Source organism: Natrix helvetica (assembly GCF_964273705.1).
Source record: "Natrix helvetica genome assembly, chromosome: 5".
Taxonomy (NCBI): Eukaryota; Metazoa; Chordata; class Lepidosauria; order Squamata; family Natricidae; genus Natrix; species Natrix helvetica.
In genome coordinates, this window is record NC_138551.1 from 24,971,314 (window position 1) to 24,995,256 (window position 23,943).

Below are 23,943 nucleotides of genomic sequence, written 5' to 3' on the forward strand. Positions count from 1 at the left end.
ATCAGCATTTCTCAAGCTAGGCAGCTTGAAGATATGTGGACCTCAACTCCCAGAATTCCCCAGCCCTCAGAACCCCTATGCTGGCTCAGAAATTCTGAGAGCTGAAGTCCACACATCTCAAGCAACCAAAGTTGAGAAGCACTGGTTTAAATGATAACTTACATAATTTTGCCCCATTCCAATTCCTTTTTTTTTCTTTCAGAATTAGTGTTGATGTAATATATACCAAAGTTTTTGACATGGCATGTGGAATTATTGATAAAGAAGCACAGGGCCCAACCCTATTCTGTTACAAAGACTTTTTTTAAAGAAAGCTTTTGTACCTGATTATAACATTATTATAACATCAATACCTCTTTAGCTCTGTGTATTCCTGATTATGTACGCTGCTCACATGTCTAAAACCCAGATAAGGAAGGCACCTAAAATGTATTTAGGAGGGTGGGGGGTAGTTCTTTGGCTCTCTGCTTTCCTCCTTCAGGTTGGTTTCTTTAAAAAGAAATTATCCCGAGTTTAGAATGATTTCGATTTTCATGATTTTTCTAACATAAACCTCAATTCTAAAAATGCCATCTGTGAAATCTCTGAAATACCACAAGGTAGCCTTAGCTATTCTTCTCTAAAAGTTCAGATTTTATGCCAATCTATAAATATGGAGCAGTGGTGTTCTCACCTACTTTATAATGAACATGACATATGTTAACAAAGAAAAGTAGCTTACTATTTATTAACTGATAAAATGCATACCAACCCCCAGCATACTTATATTTTCTTAACAGTGGCTCATTTTGACACTGCCTAAACTTATACGTGTTCAGTTTCAACAAGACTGATATATTACCACGTTTTTGTTTCTAGTCCTTTAAAGAAAAAAATGTTACTGACAGCTGTTCTAATCTCAGGTCTTCTGATGCAAAGAAGTAATTGTTATATTGGTAATAGGAAGCTGTTACTGTTTTAGAAAGTTAGGGGCCAAATTTGAAAGTTTCCAGTCTAAAGTTTCATAGATAGGAAATTTATGTGATGTGTATAATGTTTTGATTTGCATATGCTTATTGTACATGTAGAGCCTTTTACATAATCACAAAAGAGTGGGAATAATTTTTTTAATTGAACTGCTGTCCATTAGTAAGATACCATGAAAGGGGGACAGAAAAGCAAGAAGGTTCAACAGAATTGTTCATTGGAATAAAGATTGTTACTTTTCTTTAGACCATCCAACAATTACACAGACCACTACTTGTGGGAAAATATAGCTTAAAATGCTTAGAAAACATAAATAAACATTTAATGGGGAAAGTAGCTTTCAGTTAAAGCAATTGTTGCTGGCCTTAATGCTTGGTTTCTTCTTGCTTTATGATAAGAAAATGTTTATTTAGTGCAGTTGCTGTATAGTGTGCATATTTATAAAACCAAGGCATTTGTGATCATTTTAGTTTCTGAATTCGGACTGATGAGCTTATTACAGTTTTGCTTTCTTCTAGAGCACTAGAACTTGCTGTGAAACACAAGACGCACGTTGACACAGTGCTGGCTTACCGACAAAAGTTCTTGGATGACTTCAGTAAAAAAGAAACGAATCAGCGATTTTTGCAATATGCAGAAGGGGTAAGTATTCTGTGGAAGTTGAGTTATATTTTTTGAAACTCTGCTTTACAGCTATGAAACAATTTTGGACTGTAAGCCAATGTGTATTTAATAACACTGTGTGCTTATACTTTAATTCACAGTATGAAACAAAATCAACAACTTGATTTTTTTTTCAGGATTTCCACTTTGAGGCTCAGTTATTAGCACTGATGGAATAAGGCCAAAGTATGTTAGAGGATATCTCTTTACAGTTATGAAAATCATACTGTGGAAATACTGTAGAGTTAGATAATATAGGAATATAATTTTTATTTTATAGGAAAAGATAAATATGAAAGTGAAGGGGGGGGGGGGAGATTGCTGCTAAAGCTTTCAGGTTTATGATTTCATCAATACAGGCTAATCCAGTGAAAGATGCTGCCTTAGCTTATTCTGATGTGGCATTCTGAAGGAAACATTACAACAGTAGACATGCTGCTTAGCTTATTAAAACTTCTCTAAGGGAAACTGAGTTTTATTTGAAAATCATATGCTGCTTTTGGCAAGCTACACCGTAATGTTCACACTCCTTTGCATAACAAGATAGAAACTTGCAATACTGTCATATGGGACTCAACTGAGCCAGTAGTATCTGGCAAGTTTTGAATATATTATAATACATCACAGAAACAGCCCCCTGAAACAAGATAAAATAGTTGTGGAAAAGAAAGGCTTCATATGGCTTTGAAATCACAGCAGCTATCATGACATATTTGATGGAATTAGAGCCATAGTACATAGTTGGAAGGAAGACAGCTGAAATCCAAATAATTTTATTTCAAAATCTAATTCTCATGTGATTGCAAGTTTATCACAGAGGGGGAAAATATAACACATTCTTGGAGCCAAAGAACTTGATTCATGGTTTAGGCAGTTTTTGGGATTTGATCATTTAGTAATTTTTTTTTTAATTAACTAATTCATCAAACTGAGATCATTATAAAAGAAAATGGACTACAATATTCTGTTTTTCCCTCTGTTCTACAAAATATGTGTATTTTGTAAAATCAGAATATATGACTTAGATAAAATCATATACCATATTATTTGCATTATAAGACATACCAGACCATAAGATGTACATTAGCTTTAGAGGAGGAAAACAAGAAAAAAAAATCTGCCTCTGCCTCCCAGCATCCATCCAGTATTCATCTGGCTAGTGTCCTTGCAGCAAACACCCTGCCTCCTCTGTGTCTGCTGCCTCCGCCAGAGAATGCTGGAGCCTTTGCTGCCAAGCAGTTGATTGGCCATTGGATTGGCCTCCCAGGATACCACTGATCAACTGTTCTAGGTGGCGGGGATCGTTGCCGCTGCTGCCATTCACCGCCGCGGTGATAGGTGGCATCAGCAATAGGCGGCGATAGGTAGCAGTGGTAATAGGTGACGGCAATCCCCACCACCTAGAACAGCTGATCGGCAATATTCCTGGAGGCCGATCCAACCACCAGTCAGCTGCTTGGCAGCGAAGGCTCCAGTCTTCCCCAGTGGCAGAGAACAGGGGCAACGATGACAGGTGCTGCCGCACCAACCCTCTTCCCCTGCTGCAATATTTGCTCTAAGACACACAGACATTTCCACCCACTTTTGGGGGTGGATGGGGGTGAAGTGCGTTTATAGCGCGAAAAATATGGTAGAGCAGTGCAGGAATTCTCTAACCCATCTCTGGAAGGGTGCTATCCAACCCTTGTTTGAAAACCTTCAATAAGGGGACTCCCACCATTATTATAGGCAGTCTTTTCCTCTACTTAACTGTTCTTACCATCTGGAAATTCCTCATAGTATTCAAGCTGAATCTCCTTTATTTTCTTTTAATTGCTTCCTACTGGTCATTTTTCTGTTCTCAGTTTCAAGAGAAAACAGGCATCACCATTTTTGCATGTGATTGCTTTTTAGATATTTGTTAGATAACATTGATTGATTGACTGATTGACTGATTGACTGACTGATTGATTGGCTGATTCAATTTCTGTAGTTGCCAAATTTCAACCTTGTGACTCTCAACAGCTTACAATTCTAAAATGATAAAACAATTAAAAACATTAAAACAGTAAAAAAAAATCCACAAAATAAATAAATATAAAGAGCAGCATGATTATTTCTCTTTTGAAAAGAAATGCTCTCATCTCCTTGATTTCTAGACCTATTATCACCTTAATAGCTCTCTTCTGAATCCATTTCATGTCCTTTTAAAAGTGTGATTCCTTTAAGATAATACTCCCTTGTGATGGCGAACCTATGGCATGCATGCTGGAAGTGGAACGCAGAGCCATCTCTCTGGGTACGCCAGCCATAGCCTGTTGCTCTTCTAGGTTCCGGTGCGCACATGAACACTGGTCAGCTGGTCTTCACATATGTGGGAGCGCCGGAAACTGGAAGAGCAGCTGCTCCTCCTGTTTCCAATGCTTCCATGCGTGCACTCCCATTTTGACATTTGGTGCTGAAAAGGTTTGCCAACACTGCCCTAGTCCATTCTCACCAGCTGAGTTTATCTGCAATTGACATTTGTATTGTTAAAATTAGCATCTTACTGTTGAAGCAATTTCTTCTTAAAGTAATTAATTTAATAAATTTTGTGCAGTTTTATTTGTAAACAAAATGTACATTGTTACAGGATATATGCAGGATGAGAAAAAAGCTTATTAGAATGTATAAAGACTACAGTACTGTACTTGAGGAAAAAATACATTACTAATGGCCATTTTATTTCACTCATATCTTGTAACTTCCATATTTTTCAGACTATAGATACACTTTTTCCTCCCCAAAAGTGGGTGGAAATGTCTGTGTGTCTTATAGAGTGAATGTTGCCAAAGCCCCACTCATCCACCCCCACTCTTTGGCCTCTGCCTCCCAGGCTGTGCTGAAGTTGACCAGGCTGTTTGCTATTTGCTGCAAGGAGGCAAATTACTGGAAGGCAGAGGCAGATTTTTTTTTCTTGTTTTCCTCCCCAAAAGCTAGGTGGAAAGTTGCAAGTTACTTTGATAACCTACAGTTGCTCTCACCTATAGCAGTCCCACTGCTGATATACAGCCTCCATCGACCCTCTAAGGCCTCCCTCGACATGTACAATCTGTGCTGGGATGCCAAATCCCTCTTCTAGCCTCTCTCAATTAACATGCTGCCTGCCCTGGGCAAGCTCTTCCTAGAGTTGAACATGGCATGCACTTGGCTTCCCAAACCTACCCCACCTTCCCTTGAGTCATGTGCAGCTAATGCCAAGCCTCTCAGGTAACATCTGGCTCTTTCAGCTCACATGTGTCTTGTACCAGTCCTCTCCCCACCCCTGGATCTCTCCTGGCCTTTTCCATACCTTACAGCATTATCTACTACTTACATGGGACTCCTGCAGTTTCCCACTTAATGATCCACATACCTTGAGGTTACAACAGCTACCAGAACTGCCAGGATGGCTGTCACTAAGTTGTATGGTCATGTGAAATTGCATTTTACAATTGCATCATTTAGTGAATGCAATGCCAGTCCCAATTGTTATCATAACCTGAGGATTGTTTGTACTTAAGGTACCTAATTTGGTATTTTCTATCATAATACTAGTATTTCCCCCCTAACTTAAAATTAAGAAGAATTTTGAACCAAAGGTAAAATGCAGAACCCCAGAGCAAGCTTAAACAATCTTCTTGGGCTAAACTAAGGAAACCCTAGATACATGTTGCACACACAACAGCACACTGATATTTTTTTTTCTGCCCAGATAAAAATATTTTCTCTCCCCCCCCTCTTGATTTTGCAGCTTGATGTTAACTGGGAAAAAATCAAAGCTAAAATTGAGTTGGAAATTGCAAAAGAACGAGAACGAGCTACTGCTACTCCAACAGTCAGAGGAAGCATGATCATTCAGCACTAAGACTTGTATTGATTTTATGAAATATGAACTTTGTATATGTAATTCAATATATTAAGTTACTGATAATATTTATATACAATGTTTAGTTTTTATAGTTACTTTAGAAAATGAGTGTGTATGTATGTAACCTTCTGGAATGATAAATACATTTTTGTTATAATGTACTCTAAATGAACAGATTTCTAATATTATATGTACTGGTACTATTAATGATGCATATTAAATCTGTCACATAAAACAAATGGTCAGCTATTCTGATTACTGACACGCTATTCTTGTTCAGCATGAAATCTGAGAGTACATTTGCTTATTATATGTAGGAGTTTTATTATTAGTTTTTTTTAATGAAACCTATAGTAAGATATTTTCAGAAAATATTCTCAATTTAAGTTAGCATGTCCAATCTTCTTTTCTCAAAATCTCCTTCTTTATTTGTTTGTTTATATTATACAATTGTACAGTATCTAAATAAACTATCATTTGGAATGAAATATTTTTAGGATTGGTGAAGCATGTTAAATGTGTAAATATATAATTTTAACATTTTATGAGGTTTAATTTCTTGTAAATGTATTTATTTATTTGTAATAGTTATATAACTGCTTATCTTATAATCAGTTCTGGGAGGCTTCCAGTCAAAAGTTAGGACCCCATTAAAACCATATTTGGTCTAGTAGTTAAGGGTAGAAAAGGCTAGAAAGGAGGAGACCGTGAGTTCAAGTCCCACCTTAGCTATGAAAGGCAGCTGGATGACTTTGGACCTGTCACTCCCTCTCAACCCAACGTACCACACATGGTTATTGTTTTAGGCAAAATAGGAGGAAGAAGGTGTGTTGGATATGTTCACCATCTTGTATTATTTGTAAAAATAATAAAGACAGGATACAAATAAATAAAATGAAAAATAAAGACAATATTAAAACTATAAAACTAAATAAAAAATTAAAACCTGGCACCAAGTCAAACTTCTGATGTGCTCTCACCTCATCTTATCCCACTTGGGAGGGAAAGCTAGTCTTCAAAGCTTTACAGAAAGCTAAGAGGGTAGAGGCCTGTTGAGTTTCAGGGACCAGAGTGTTTCATGGGGGGAAAGAGGGGGGCTGTCATGGAAGAGCCACACTTCTAGCTCCCACAAGATGATAATATCTAAAGGAAAGGATTGAAGATTGTCCAACCTACCTCACCTGGTAGGAAAGGTAGATGTCTTTAGGGAAAGATAGTCCTGCAGATAACCTTGTCCTGTGCCATAAAAAGCTTAAAAGGAGACAATCAACACCTTGAATTGCATCCAGAAAGAAACAAAGCAGTACTGTTACATTGGCAAACATAGGGACACCCATTATTGTGCATACTGCTGCATTCTAGACCAGGTGAAGCTTCTGCATAGTTTGCAAGGGCAGCCCTACATAAACCGTGTTGCAGCTGGGAGGTAACCAAGACATGAATGACTGAACACGCACACTAGATGGATTTTTGCAAAGGGCCCCTTAGGCACAGCTGCTACCTGCTCCTCAAATTGCACACCAGCTCAGTCTGTAAAAGTGCCACCCCATCAAGAATCAAAGATAATGTATTATTTGGACCTGGGGAGGCAAAATCCCATCTTGCCACTGCATCTTGCTAGGGTTGAGTTGAAGCCGGTTCCTCCCAATCCAGACCTTTACAACCTGAAAAGATTCAACCAGCATCACCAAAGCATCATCTTTCTGGGTAGGGTTGGAGATGAATAATTGAGTATCATCTGTATACTGATGATATCGGACCCTATGCCAACATAGGGCCTCCCCTAGCAGTTTCATGTAGATGTTAAAAAGGAGTGGTAAAATACTTGAGCTCTGGGATAGTCCACATTGTTGGGACCTCCTCTCCACTTCCCTCCCCTATCAGAAAGGAGTATAACCCACAGTAACATTGAAACTAGTCCAGAAAGATATGGTTGATGATATTGAAAGCCACTGAGAGGTCCAGGGTTGTACCATCTCCATCATGAGCCCTCTAAAGGTCATTGACAAGTGTGATCCATGTTATTTCATTAGCCTGAACCCAGACTGAAATTCTTATTAAGAATTTATAAAAGTTCAACGTACTATAAGGTCACTCAAGATTTTATTTTTCAGCCAAAGCAATCAGCTTTTGAGAGCTCTCAGAACCAATTTTTGCATATATCAGAACCAAAGAACAAGAGACTGTTTTTTTTCCCCACCATGCCCAATTAAGATGAGTGAGCATATAAAAATAAAATGCATTATGTGAAAGGTATCTACAGTTATTTCATGCTTTGGACATGACTCGTCATTCATTTCAAAGGAATCATGTGCATATTTGAAAGTACATCCATAGAATTGTATCCTTAGATGGAAACTGGATAACCAGGACACATCAAGACTATAGACTCTGGACTTCCGGGTGGCACCATAGGCGTTGGAAGACGTTTCTTTGGGAACGCCAGCCTTGAGATCATGTTTAAGCTGCTAGAACAGCGCAAACCGGCTGTCAAGCGGCTTGAAAACTCTCCCCTTGGGAAAAGAGAGGGAGGAGAGCTGCCGGGCATTTTGGGTAGAGCCCCCCATAAACCCGCAGGAGTGATTCTGTGGTGAGAAGGGTAGCTCCCCAGCAGCCCAACAAAGCTCCGCATCTCGGGACGCTTCTGCTACAGCAGAAACAAAATGTTGCGACCACCCCCTGCAATCAATGCTTATCTACATTTGAATAAAAAGCAGGCAAAGCAAGTACGGGAGTTTTTATAACTGCGAGCACAAATCTTAACTCCGATGCAGTTTTACTTCCTTCTGTGAAAATTGAAAAGAACAAAGGGTAATAAAGATGGCGTCTGCAAGTCAAAGGGTGTGATCAAAGCGAAACTTAAAAGGAAAGTATTTCTTAATTGTTTGTTATCGTCGCTAAGTCTCAAGAGCTCATGTCTAAAGTTACAAGATTTAACAAGCTTGGGGATTAAGTGGACTTTCTGGACTCAATAAGTTGGTTGCTGGAAAGTGTGATTTGGATATTTGGAAATGCTTTTAAAACAAACCAATATAAGTGCCTCTAAGAGTGCTGGAACGGATACACAAATTGTGACATTTGAAGCTCTCCGGGGCGCTTTGGAGGCACAAGTTTTGTTTTTGCAGGAGGGGATTGCAACTGCCCTTAAAAATGTGTCTGATGAAATGTCTGAAATTAAGGACCCGTAGTCCACAAATAAGAGAGGCTACAGTGTTTAAGGGCTTGTTTGTTTTTGCAACATCATTGGGTGATAGGGTGGAAGAAATCACTCAGTCTAATGGGAATTTGGAGAACAATGTCGATGAGCTTCAAATCAAGATTGAAAAATCAGAGGCAGAAATTACAATGATACAATACACAGTGATGGAATTTGTTTTGAGAATAAGAGGTTTGAAAGAATATAACGAAGTAAATTTGAAATATTTTTTTGTAGAAGCTTTCACTCAGTTAACTGGTGAACTAAAAGCAGAATATGGCTGGCACGTTGAAAAAAATTATCGGGTTAGTTCATGGATCGTCAGACAGAGACAACTATCAAGAGATGATGTAATTTACTTTGTTATCAGGGAAACAAGGAATGGAATACTACAAGCATTTCACGATCCAGGATAAATCCAAAAGAAGAATCAGAAAAATTAATAGGATGTGAGATAGTAAAAAAGGTTACATATTTAGGAGTTTATATTACAATTTTAATTGGGAGATTATATAAGTATAATTAAGAACATTAGGGCATAAAATATAGATAGAGACTGTAAATGGGAGAATTTACAATAGTTTTTAATAATGATGCTAATATGGAAAAAGATTTGGGTAAGAAATGATAATTTATGCAAGAATAAAATTTGATAGAGACTCTTTATAAGATGTTTTTAGATGGTTTTTACATCTTAAAAAGTTAGTTTGTGTGTATCTCAACTTATAATTTAAATGGAAATGTGATTGTGTTGATGCTATGTATTATTATGTATGGTGGATTTGTAAGGAAACTAAAGCATTTTGAAGTTCACTCCTCAGTTGTTTTTGCTAGGTATAATTACAGACTGTATACTTATAGAGACTAGGTTGATTTTGAACTTAATAATGGCAACAAGATTGCGGGAAGAAGGAAGAATTGCTTATCATTCAAGATTGGACGTTAAAGGTAGTAAATCTAGCAGAGATGGCGAAAATTTCAGTATATTGGAAAGACTGTTCAGAAGAGAAATACAAGTCGAAATGGAGAAGATGGACTGACTATATTTAAAATAAACATTGGACGAAGGAACTTTAATTAGTCTAGGAATGAATAAGGAATGTTATAGTTTATCTAAATTTGGTTTAAAAAAGGGGGGAGTTAAAGTACAAGAGGGAGCAAAGATGTTATAGTTAGCCTATGTTAGTGTATGATTGTTAAAGGTTTATACCCTGTATTTGCTTTGGGAAGTTGGGGGGAGGGAGGCTTGGAGGGGTGGTAGGGTTGGGTTGGAGGGAGGGGAGGGGAAGGGGAAAATATTTGTAAAAATTTATTAAAACTTTTCAATTAAAAAAAAGACTATAGACTCTACTTACATTAAGGCAGCTTACTAACCATAACTAAATAAATACCTATTCAAATTAATGTGTACAAAAGTTCTAAAAAATATTTGACACTCTTCTTCAGGTTTACACAGAATTTGCTGTTCATTACCTTTTCTGCATCTTGGATGCAGTAAGAACTAATTTTAAAATTGTTTTGGGGCAGTAGAAAGTGAGTTGTAGTCTTGCCTTAGACACAAAACCAGCTTGGTGACCGTGAACCAGTCACCTTCTCTCAACCCTAAGGAGGAAGCAATGGCAAACCATTTCTGAAAAACCTTGGCAAGAAAATTTCAGGGACTTGTCCAGGTAGGTTCCAAGAATCAGTTATGATTGAACAGCAGAAGAAGAAAAAACTACTTCTATCAGTTTTTCTTTTTCTTATCACAACTAGTATTTACATGTTTAACAACTTCAAACTTTCTATCCATTATATTCCTGGAAACAGTAAAGTTGGCTAAGTTATAACTGAAAAGGGGGGGAAATATTAGATTAAAATATGTAATAGAATGTAGTTCTTGCATTTGTTTAAAATCCAAAAGCAGCAAAACTACACAAAAACATTAGGGAAATACCAAGCTATTACACATCCCAATAGGATTTTTTATGGGTACTAAAACACAGCAGGCCTGGCTTCAAATGGGAATAATGCCAAGGTAAAAATGTTTCAAACCATGAGGAAAATTTGAAAAGTAACAGGTTTCATGAATATTTGCTTTGGCCTATATTACAAAAACATTTTAAAAGAACTATAATTTACAGCACTCTTTCATTCATATTTAATGAGTATGCCGTTGTAATGAAAAATTGAGATATGGGAGGAGAAATGTTTGTGGGGAAAGAAAATGCACTTAGAGCTTCCTCTTAATCCTCCTCAGAAGATAAAAAGATAAGAAAAAAGGGAAGAAGGTAAGACAGGCTGTGTTGTGTTAGACCGTCTACTCTAGTATTTTTGTGGTGGAATGTGCACCTGCAGAAATGAGGGACATGATTTTGCCAACTCAAAACTCTCCCAGAAAGATGCCTGAATTAAGAGACTGCTTAGTCCTGAGAAGGAGATGGATGGATGGATGGATGGATGGATGGATGGATGGATGGAGGAGAGGTTCAGGTTAACCATACCCTAGAATCTCAATGGTTATATTTTATAGGTTAAACATTTATATATTTAGTTTGGCAATACCTTGTTGATTAGGTATAAGACAGTGGTGGGCAACCTTTTTTTTCAACTGAGCCAAATCTCGCCAAAACCACGATTGAAATTTATTTTGAGAGCCGCATTTTTAAAACCAAAAATACATAGGATGGTACACTGTTTTTAGTTTCAATTAAGTTTTTATTGAGAATATTCTGCATGCAAGTATCCACATAGGTCGGGAGGATACAAATAACACAACTAATAAAACAAAAACTTTAGAACGATATTATTTATCGATAACGTTAAATTCCGTAAAATTTGCCTTACAATGTAGAGAAAATTACATCCTGACAATGACTGACAAAGTCACAACCACTAATGTGAACATTGGCCTTGCATTTCCTTGGATAGTTTGAGTAAGTCAGGTTTGTATGTTATTGTTTATAATTTCATCTCTCTCTCCCACTTTCTTTTTTTCTTTTTCTTTCTCTCTCTCTCTCTGGCTCTTTGTCTCTCTCTCCCTCCCTCCCTCCCTCTCTCTCTCCCTCTGTCATTTTCTCTGGGTGTCTGTCTGTCTGTCTGTCTGTCTGTCTGTCTGTCTGTATCTCTGTCTCTCTCTCCTCCTTCCCCCATCTCTGTCACTCTGTGTGTGTTTGTGTGTCTGTCTGTCTGTCTCTCACTCACTCTGTGTGTGTGTGTGTGTGTCTCTGTCTCTCCCTCTGTCTCTCTCCCCTCCCTTCCTCTCTCTCTGTCACTCTGTGTATGTGGATGTGTCTGTCTCTCACTCATTCACTTAATCACTCACTCTGTGTGTGTCTCTCTCTCTGTCTGTCTATCTTTCTCTCCCTCCCCCCCCCTCTCTCTCTGTGTGTGTGTCTGTCAGTCTTTCTCTCTGATTCCCTCACTCACTCCCTCTCTCTGTTCCTCTCTGTCTGTCTGTCTCATTCACACACACACACACACACTGTGGTCACCTTGTTGAGTGTTCCAATCACATTTGAAACACTCAACAACTGGCCTGCATTTATGGTATTTTGCAGCTGCAAAATACCATAAATGCAGGCCAGTTGTTGAGTGTTTCAAATGTGATTGGAACACTCAACAAGGTGACCACAGTGTGTGTGTGTGTGTGTGTGTGAGTGAGACAGACAGACAGAGAGAGGAACTGAGAGAGGGAATCAGAGAGAGACTGACAGAGCTGTACGCGCGCGCCTGTTTTCCACGGCGTGGAGCAGCGGCGAGATTCTGCGCGGCGAGCGATGATTCCGGGGGCCATCAGTGGGGGGGGCAGGGTCTCCCCTCGCATTCCTCATCTTCCCGGATGGCCCCTGGAATCATCGCTCGCCACGCAGAATCTCGCCGCTGCTCCACGCCGTGGAAAACAGGTCCGTGCGCACAGAAAATTACAGCCTGGGAGACTCCAGGCTGTAATTTTCCGAGCTGTGCGCACGCGCCTTGCCGACCACTGGTATAAGAGAATAGAGGATTGAACTCAATTAGATTTCACTGTCTTGTTTATGGGCTCAGACGTGACATTTTACAGGAATTGGCCAGATGTTTCTGGGGAACTCTTAATAAATATGAAAAGGAGAGTCATTCTTAGCTGTTTGTTTGCAGGATTTTGCAATCAAAGCCAAATACTTACCATAGCAGTCCCTAGCCCATATACTTTTGAAGAATGATAGTGGAAAACTACTAATCAATTAATATATTTGTCTAATAGACTCTGTATTATTTTCCAATCTGATGTTATCCATGTAACATAACATCAAGGACTAGGACTACTGAATTGGACTTGCTGGCTTCCCATTTTGAGCCATATATCACCGCCAGCTTTATGAGGACAAGTTATACTAGGAAAGGGGTGTCAAACCCATATCGTCACGGCGGTGTCATGTGATGTATTGTGACATTTATCCCCTTTGCTGAACCAGGCTTGGGTGTGGCCAGCGTGTGACACATCTGGGTCATGGGCTGCAAGTTTGACAGCCCTGCACTAGGAAGACAATACAAAAAAAAAAATATTATGAACAACTAACTCCTGCCAGTGCATGGCGATATTCCTCATTTATCATTTATCAGCCAAATCCAGAAAGCCCTTACTGGCATTGTACAACATCTGCCCAACAACTTTAACATCGATTCCCAGTGGAAAGCCAAATGGATCACTGAATGCCCAGACATAGGGAGATATATAAATGACCCCACAAAAACGGTGCCAGGCTTTGAACTATATCAGCAATGGACAATCCTGAATAGGATTTGCACTCAAACTGTGTCTAGCGGGACTCTGTATAAATGGAGTATAGCATCATTCCATCAGTGTGACTGCAAGGTCCCACGTCAAACTGTAGATCACATTGTGAAGGCATATACTGGTCCACTGATATTTTTTCATATACAACACGCTGTGCTTCAACGGTTAGATGGCCTAGACAGATGATGGCGAACCTATGGCCCATGTGCCAGAAGTGGCATGCAGCACCCTTTCCTTGGGCCCACAAGCCATCTGCCCAGTTCAGCTCCATCATGCATGCATGCACTTCTCCTGCTGGCCAGCTCGTCTTCGGGTCTCTGCTGCGCATGCGTGGAGCATATGCAGGGGACGCACGTGCATGCAGGGAGCAGGCGGGGGGCCATGCACACATTGCATTTTGGGGGTTTGGGTGCATGCTTTGGGCACTTGGTCCGAAAAAGGTTAACCATCAGTGGTCTAGACATTGGTATTTGGACATGGAGTGAGCAGTGAGTTAGCCCTGCAGTACTGCATTCTAATCACTGCGTCACCACGGCTCTTTTAAGGCTAATTGTTGTAAGTTCTTTCTCATATTTTGAACCCAATGTCTGGAGGGGAAAAAGATTGAAATCACTATTCCTTTGTGGTTTGTAGACAATGTACTAATTGCACAAGGGAAATTGGCGATCATATGTCCCTTGGATTCTTGAAAAAAGAAAAGCTGAAAATCTTTGCATAAGAACATTGGGGGAAGGGGGTATAATCATAAAAGGTAGAAAGAACTAAAATATTGTTCAATCCGTCTGCTGCAATGTTTAATACAAGAATTTTGTAAGCATTTGTTTGCCCCTCAAAATAAAACCCAAGTAGGTTTAATCTTATATGCAGAGAGATACTATTTAGAGGAGCCTGCATTCTTTTTCATGCCCGTGTTGTATGCTTATATTTCTATAATTGTAAGTTATAAAAATAACCACAGAAAATGGCTTAAAAGGTTTTGCCTTTGCTATTATTTTTATTGTTCTTGGCTTTTAATGAAAAAAACATGAATAATTAAAATTAAAGAGAATTAGCAAAAGCAAAAACAGAATTAGCAAAAGCAAAAACAGAGGGGAACAAATATAAACATTTATTCAATAGGTAAAATTTGAATTGCACTTTTTGTAATTGAAAGGTTTAAGACCTTTTCATGCTGTCAGTTTTTCAGTTAGAGCCTTTTTCCAAACTTGCAAAATAATAAGTTATCCTCCTGCAAGTAATCATTAGTTTTCCAATGCTTTGCAACATTGAATTAATTTATTTTATAGTTTTATGATTAATTTGTTTTATAGTTTATATGCCTGGAATAAATGAATGATAAACTACGCTAGAAGTTATTGCAGGTAGTCCTTGACTTACAGGTAGTCCTTGAAATGGTTCGCTTAGTGACCATTTGAAGTTACAACAGCACTGAAAAAAGTCACTTATTACCATTTTTCACACTGATGACTGGCAGCAGCTCCATGATCACATGATTTACATTTGATGCTTGACAACTGGTTCATATTTGTGACATTTGCAGTGTCCTGGGGTCATGTGATCACCTTTTGCAACCTTCTGACAAGGAAAGACAATGGGGAAGCCAGATTCATTTAACAACCATTTTACTAGTTTAGTGATTCACTTAACAAATGTGCATAAAGAGTCATAAAATGGGGCCAAAATCACTTAACAAATTTCTCACTTAATGATATAAATTTTGGGATCAATTGTGGTCGTAAGTGAAGGACTACCTACACCAGATTCTTATGTAATTTTGCCAAAAAAAATACAAATTGTCCAAAGTGTGTAACTAAGGAGAAAGTTCTCTAGCAATGGTAATACCGTATTTTTCAGAGTATAAGACGCACTCTTTTCCCTCAAAAAAGAGGGTGAAAATCTGGGTGCATCTTATACACTGAATACAGCATTTTTGGCCTACTGAAACCCCGTCCCCTTTGCAAAAATGGATGTGCAGAGGGTTTGGGAGGCTTGCAAAGTGCTCCTGAGGGCTGGAGAGGGCAAAAGAAATAGCAAAAAATGGGCCATTTTTGCCCCCCCCAGGCCTTAGGAGCACTCTACTAGTCTCCCAAAGCCTCTACATGCCCTTTTTATTTGCAAAAAAATGGGCCGTTTTTTGCTCATTTTTGGCCCTCCAAGGCCCTAGGAGCACTCTACAAGTCTCCCAAAGCTCCGCATTGTTAGTGGTACTTGTGCGATTAAGCACTAGCAATGAACCCCAGGTCGAGGTTATAACAGAGCAACCCTGTAAAGTATACGCAGCGTGCGATAGATAAAGCAACCACACTGAATAATGGATAGTAAAGTAACAAAATAAACTTTACTTTTTGAAGAATATAGCAAAATCCATAAACACAGCCGAAAAGTCATACACAGAAAAAACAGTCCAATACTACCAAGATAACTTGGATACAAGTAGCAAATAACTTACACACAGTAAGTAGTAGCAACAGTAGTAACAGTTAGACAGCAGTTATCATACATCAATCAAGAGAGAGAGAGAGAGAGAGAGCAACAACATCAGCTGCAATTTAAATGCTGTAATCTACTAATTAGCAGATCTCCTCTCTTAACGATACATAACATGCCTTGTGCAATATATTGTCTACCCAACTTGTTGGTTACACCCTAACATTCTCCCCTTTGGGTAGATCAATATATCCACTCACAATGTAAGATGATAACCTTCACATGATGAGGTATGTTTCACTGAACTTTGTGCCTTAGTGAAGTTGTCTGCTAAATTGTCTTCAGTTGAACAATATTCCAACTTTATCAGGCCATCCTTAATGCTTTGTCGAACATTAAGATACCTCAAATCAGTATACTTCGATCTCGTCTTAATAGCTAAACTAGTCGCCATTTTTATTGCTGCCTGATTATCTTCATAAACAGTAAAAGGTTCATTGATACTTAATCCCATATCTATAAGCAACTGCTTATAATATATCAGCTCAGTATATGTCAACGACAAACATGAAAACTCAGCTTCCATTGTGGATAAGCTTATGTGTTTCTGTCGTATCGACCTCCATCCAATCAGTACACCACCTAGCATAAAGGCTATGCCGGAAGTTGACTTCCTATTATCTATAGCAGCTGCAAAATTCGCATCAGCATAAACAGTCAAAACTAAATCCCTATTCGGTTCTAAATACAATGCATAGTGGATAGTTTTCTTCAAATAACGCAGCACACGCTTTGCTGCTTGCCAATGCCTCTCTGAAGGACTATCATTGAATCTAGCCAGTTGGTTCACACTAAATGATATATCTGGTCTAGACCAATTACTTAGGTACATTAGGCTACCTATCAAAGATTGATAGATTCCCTTATCAAAACCAGTACCCTCAGTAACCTCAGGTTTAAACTCCAATGCCATTGGTGTCTTTGCAGTCTTACATAGCTCCATGCTATATTTCTTAAGCAAATGATTAATTTTACCAGCCTGCGACAGCTTAAAACCTTTACTGGTTCTAACCACGTCTAAGCCCAGATAATGCTTAATTTCACCCAAATTCCGGATTTTAAATTTACTCTCTAATTGTGAAACAATGTCAATAGCTTCCTGTTCAGACCTAGTAATAATAGCTATATCGTCCGTGAACAAAAGCAACAACGAGATCAAACCATTTTTCACCCGTCTAAACAAACAAGGATCAGCCAAACCTGGAATAAATCCCATAGCTTTTAATTCATTTACTATGCATCTGTTCCACTCAAAACCGGACTGTTTTAAACCATAAAGGCTTTTTTTAAGTCTCCAACAACCAGTCTGGCCATTAGAATCCACACCTGGTGGCATCTTCATATAAATGGTATGCTGCAATGGAGCATGCAGATACGCTGTTTCAACATCAATATGGGTAACATTACACTGATATTTAGCAGCCCACACCAATGATGCCCTCAACGTAGAGGCTTTCAAGCTCGGAGCAAAAACCTCATCGTAATCCCTCTCAGTTTGGGAAAACCCTTGAGCAACTAAACGAGCCTTATAAATAGCATTGCCAGCAGCATCGTTTTTAATTTTAAACACCCATCTACAGCCAATTGCACTCTCCCCTGAAGGGAGCCTAGCTTCTTCATAAACTTTCAATTCCTGTAAGGATTTCAACTCCTTCTCCATAGCTGTCTTCCACAATTTCTTTTCCTTTTCAGGATACAGCCTTAACTCTGCAAAACTAGAAGGTTCTATGCTAACTTGCAATACTGCACTGGCTTGGTATCTGTCGGGTGGATGCCTGTCCCTAGTAGACCTCCTAGGCAATACAGGACTTGCAGGATCATCCTGTTCCACCTCACGAGTAGATTCTACATCTACATCTTCCTCCCCTTTCAGAGTAATAGATGGACCATCCTGATTCTCTAACTGCTCATTTGGTGTATCATGATTAACCAAACGATCAACATCTATATCATCACAAACCTTGTGAAACTCTTGTTCTAGCTTCTCCCAACCAACATGTTCTGAAAATTTAGCACTAGCACTGTGCATAATTCTCCGAGTTCCAGGTTCCCAGAACCTAAACGATCTATGATTGGAATTGTACCCAACAAAAACCATCTTCCTAGCTCTGCTTTGATCCTTCCGTCTAGTCTGTGAGGGAATATGCACCCAAGCAGGGACACCAAATGTGTGTAAATAACTCAAATCAGGCTTCCTACCATGCCAAAGAGTATAAGGAATCTTACCAGTAGTTGAGTTAACTACTATGTTCAGAATATGGTTTGCACACATTATAGCCTCACCCCAAAGCTTTTCTGACAAACCAGAATCAACCAGCATAGTTCTGGTCATTGCCTGCAATGATTGACCACGTCTTTCAATAAATGAATTATGTTCTGGCCTGTAGGGGGCAGAACGCCTATGTTCTATACCAGCATTCTCCAACATTGATGTAAACCTATGATTAGTGAATTCAGACCCATTATCAGTGACTAGGCAAAGTACTTTTTTATCCATCTTACGTTCAACAAACTTTAACCATTTAGTAAAATGTTGGAAAGTTTCTGCCTTTGATTTCATTACATAACAGAAACCATACCTAGAATAATGGTCCATAATGCTGAGTATATAGCAGGCACCTCCTAAGCTAGGTTTCTTAGGGCCAATTAGGTCTGCAAACACTACTTCCAGTGGTTTAGATGTCTTGAATCCTTTAAACCGGTTTGCAGGGGTAACCTTACTTTTAGCCTGGTTACAGGCATTACAGTTAAGATATTTTGAACAAGGTTTCAAATTGATTCCATTAGATAGAATAACAGTTTGACGTACCATTTTATAATTTACATGGCCTAAACGTCTATGAAGTAGATGTATACAGTTATCATGGGGCTGTTTATTCTTATAATCAGGTTCAGAACTCGCAATATTTAAAGAGTTCTCATGTAGAATAAATAAATTATTCTCCAAATTGGCAATAACACTATTACCTTCCTTTTCAATAATGCATCTATCATTCTTAAATGTTACTGTAAACCCACATTTCACAAGGTCTTTTACAGATAATAGGTTAAATTTCATTTTAGGTACATATAACATTTCCAATTTTTCATTAATACATGGACAATAAGCTGTACCTTCACCTGAAGCCTTAATTTTCCAACCATTTGCTAAGGAAATGTGCTGTTTGCTAGCCTTCATAGTAACAAACCTTTCTTTAACCTTAGTTATAGAATGGGATGCGCCACTGTCAACCACCCAGAAACTATGGTTTACAGCCTTATCTACCTTAGCTACAGTTACAGTAACATTGTTGCTTTTTCTTTTACTATTAGCAACACTCCTTTTCTTGCTATTTTTACAGTTCTTAGCAATATGCCCCTTACCACCACAAGAATAACATTTCTTAACAAAATTTACAGTTGAAAACTGTGTTTCTTCTTGTGATTGATTGTCTCTGAACTGAACTCTATCCTCTCTTCGTCTGGACTCTTCAAGCAATCTCCCGGTAACCTCAGATAATGTCAGTTCATCACGTGAAAGAACTTCCAATGAGGAAACAAAAGAGTCGTAGCTTTCATCAAGCGATGATAGAATAATATACACCTGTTGAAGCTCAGAAAAAATTAACTCTTTTTCTTGCAAATCCTGCAAAGTTTTCTTCATGAAGTCTAAATGAGCCAACATATCACCACCTTTTTGCAAACGGGCTCTAAACAGTTTCCGTGTGAGATGAATATAAGCACCCACACTGTCCCGAACATAAATTCTCCGCAATGTGTTCCAACACCTAGCAGCAGACTCTTTGCCACGAATATGGACCAGTTGCTGGTCATTCAGTGTTAGTCCAATAATGCAGAGAGCTCTCTCATTGTCCCTGTTAAACTGCGCAATCTTCTTCGCATCCTCATTATCAGCAGGATCCCAACCTGTAACATCTGGTGGGTTCTGAACCACAGACCACAGTCCTTCTCTACGCAGAAGTAGGGAACACTTCAAGGACCAGGAAACATAGTTGGTTCCATCAAACCGGGTAATCATGGAGAGTGCAGCAGACTGTTCTTGTGCCATATTCACAAAAATAAACTATCCAAAAAGTGGTGCATAAAAATAAAGAAAAAATTATGGTTAAGGCAGGGCGTCTGGGCTCATAACCAATGTTAGTGGTACTTGTGCGATTAAGCACTAGCAATGAACCCCAGGTCGAGGTTATAACAGAGCAACCCTGTAAAGTATACGCAGCGTGCGATAGATAAGGCAACCACACTGAATAATGGGTAGTAAAGTAACAAAATAAACTTTACTTTTTGAAGAATATAGCAAAATCCATAAACACAGCCGAAAAGTCATACACAGAAAAAACAGTCCAATACTACCAAGATAACTTGGATACAAGTAGCAAATAACTTACACACAGTAAGTAGTAGCAACAGTAGTAACAGTTAGACAGCAGTTATCATACATCAATCAAGAGAGAGAGAGAGAGAGCAACAACATCAGCTGCAATTTAAATGCTGTAATCTACTAATTAGCAGATCTCCTCTCTTAACGATACATAACATGCCTTGTGCAATATATTGTCTACCCAACTTGTTGGTTACACCCTAACACACATGACTTTTTTTGTGTGCAAAAAACGGCCCATTTTTGCAGAAAATGGGCCATTTTCTGCTCATTTTTCTGCTTATTTCCCCCCCCCCCAGTCCCCAGGAGCACTCTATGAGCCTCCCAAAGCTGTGCATGCCCCCCCCTTTTTTTTTTTTGCAAAAAACGAGGTATGCAGTGGGTTTGGGAGGCCTGCAGAGTGCAAACCTTTTTTTAAAATTTACCTCTTCAAAATCATGGTGCGTCTTATAGTCTGAAAAATATGGTAATTATCAATTTGATTATAGCCCTTCAACACCTTCTAGATCGGGGTCCCCAGCCCCGGACTTCAGCCAGCTGGGAACTGGCCCACACAAGCCCGTAAAGCTCCATTTGTGCATCCATACGAAACCTTCCCCTTTCCCCCTCTCCCAGCCCTTGCCACCACTGCTGCTGCCAGTCATGGAGCCTGGGAAGGTTGGGGGCCACTATTCAAGATGTTTTCCCCTTTCTTGGCTCTTTCCAAATATATGGAAATGCAAGTTTCTCGGAAAGATTTTCAGAAGTGACTTGCTCTTGCGGTCTCCTTCATGGAATGGGAGAGAGTGATTGGAGCAGACACCCAACTGGCTGTTATGCTCAAGGCAGAACTAGAACTCCTGTTTTCACAGTTTCTAGCCAATGCCTTTAATCACATCAGCAAACTGGATTTCAAGATTTGATTTGTATAAAGTAGTCTTAGAATGTTTTCATGTCATCTATAAATTATTTTCATGATAAATTTTTGATGAGTACCTAAAATAGGTTTGAAGAGAATTTTGTGCTCTTGAGAATTCCAAGCTTGTTTTTCTCCTGTTGCTGGATGCATATTAATATTTTAGCTTGTTATGCCTTTAGTTCTTTATTTCCTTGTCTATACTTAAGTATAATTAATGGCTTCTGTTGGACAGTAAATAAAGATTAACTAGCTCAACCCATTTTTCTACAGCCAATTACTGTAAAGGCAAAGGAAATCTGATGGTAAAAATGTTAATAACCTGAGGAAATTGCCTTATACATTTGGAGTTACTGGCTAGCAATTTTCCTTGCATTCAGGGCCTTTGGGAGTTTATTATTTACTTGAGCGGTGGCCAAAAATAAAACAGATTTATGAATGAAACTAATTAGCTTTGGTAAATGCTAAATGTGTTTTAATGGCTTTTTAATGCAAACTAAATCAATGGACACAGTACAGGTTAGTCTTCAACTTACAACAGTTTATTTAGCGGTCATTCGAACTGCAGTGAAAAATGTGACTTATGGTGGTTTTCCACACTTACGATTGTTGCAGCATCCTGATGGTTACATGTTCAAAATCCAAATGCCTGGCAACTGACTCATATTTATGACAGTTGCAGTGTCCCAGGCTCATTTGATCACCTTTTGCAAGCTTCTGACAAGCAAAGTCAATGGGGAAGCCAAATCCACTTAACCTGAATGACAAACTTAACAACCGTGGTGGTTCATTTAACAACTGTGACAGGAAAGGTCATAAAATAGGGCAAAATTCACTTAACTGTCTCTGATTTGAGAAGAAAAACTGCTCAGAGAGAACAATGGGGAAGAAATTGGCAAGTAGTGAAAAGGATAAGACTTGTCTTTTTGCTTTCTTCATTGCTCCCTGAAATCTCATATTAGCAAGAAATAAAAGCCAAGGTTCTCATCTTTCCCTTACATCTTCCAATCTAGCACTGAAAAGATGTTTAAGAAGACAAGTACATCAATACTTTCACAATCTAAGGTACTGTTTAGGGTGCTTCTATAAACAATGAGAATACAAAAGGCCAAGGCAGACTTTTTTTAAAAAAACTGGCTGATAACCCAGTGTTGCCCAGGTATTTATTTATAATAATCTATACATTTGTTCTCAAAAATAATCCCGGACCAAACGTAATTTCTAATGTTGGATTTTCCCCCCCTACCAGAGGGAGCCCCCTTGTGGAGTACTGTGAAGCCGTTACCATGGCAACTCCATTGCGCTGAACAGTAGAAGCCATTTATGGCAGTACGATAGAAGCCATTTTAAGGCACAACAGGGTGTATCTTAACAGAACACCCCCCTCCCCCAAGGGTGTTAGTGGTGTCTTACCCCCACAATATTTGTTTCCAGAGAGTAAGTCATCTGTGTACCAAGTTTGGTTGAAGTTGCTCGAGGCGTTCCAGAGTTATGCTGGAACACACACACACACACACACACACACACACACACACACACAGAGCCATTTATATATATATAAAGATATCTATATACATAGATAGATAGATAGATAGATAGATAGATAGATAGATAGATAGATAGATAGATAGATAGATAGATAGATTACATCTTTCTCTTTCTGTGTTTGATTGGAAGAATGTTTTCTTTTCCAAAAAAAAAAAAAGTAATGACAGCATTTCAACTTTCTTCTGTATGCTTTTTTGCAGCCAGTAATGAATATATGTTCAAATGCCAGCATATCCTTCAATTTTTAAAAGTATATTGCCTTCTAAAATGGGTTCATCTAATAAGTGCAGCATGAGGAAAATGGTACTCAGGCTATAGGAACAATAATGTACTGCTCTATCTAACCACAACCACAGAAGTACCTGCTAAGACTGCAGTGGAGAAAAAAGGCAATAGAATGGCAGCGAATGGCCATTTATAATCTTCCAGAAAACACTCATTAACTATTAAGTGGGCTTACCCTAAGGAAAAGTTACAGAGAATATTTTCAGCATTAAAGACAAAGAACAGTTACAACTCCAAAGAACACCCCATTTACCACTTCCTAAGAGATGCTAAACCAGAATGGGTTTTTTTTTTAGTGCAAAGGAGATGCTTTAATCACAAACTTCGTATTTGTTCATACTATTATTTTTACCTCTGCACAGATAAAAGTGGTTCTGAAGCCACAGTAAAAGCTTTCATTCTCTCATCCTCAACTTTTCACGTATTACTTATGGCTTCAAGGTGAAAGTCAACCCCCAAAGCTCACATTGATAGAGCAGGAAACTGTCAAAGTAAGCAAGCTGGTTATTGGAAATGTATCTATCTGATTTGGGCAGGGGTGGGCTGCAACCGGTTTAACAACCGGTTCGGTGATTGCGCACTTTGCGTACACATGCCACTTTGCGCGTAGTATTCAAAATACAACAATTTGAAGTTCAGCTGCTTACCTTCTAATCAGATGAGCCAGAAAGAAGGAAATACAGGACAGGATAGGGCGGGGGCGGGTGGGTAGAGCCAGCTGATCATCCGAACCGGTCCGAACCGGCAGCAGCCCACCACTGTATTTGGGGCAATTGAAATGAGTAGTTTTTGTAAGGCCATGAATAGTTTCTTATTTGTCATGAAAAATCTGAGAATTCATTAGCGGCAGATTTTTCGTCCTCGTTTAATTAAATAGGCACCAGTTTCCATCTGTATT

At 38.8% G+C, this 23,943-nt stretch overlaps 1 protein-coding gene across 2 annotated transcripts in view; it reads left to right on the plus strand.

Annotated features, from left to right (window-relative positions):
- Positions 1-5,985, plus strand: part of IFT80 (intraflagellar transport 80) — a 66,663-nt gene extending 60,678 nt beyond the window's left edge. For both annotated transcript variants that reach the window (XM_081954424.1, XM_081954423.1), the window contains exons 19-20: positions 1,485-1,608; positions 5,381-5,985. In XM_081954424.1, the coding sequence (XP_081810550.1) occupies positions 1,485-1,608; positions 5,381-5,494 (238 nt within the window). In that variant the 3' untranslated portion in view covers positions 5,495-5,985. The remainder of the gene's footprint in view (positions 1-1,484; positions 1,609-5,380) is intronic.
- The last annotated feature ends 17,958 nt before the right edge of the window (positions 5,986-23,943 follow it).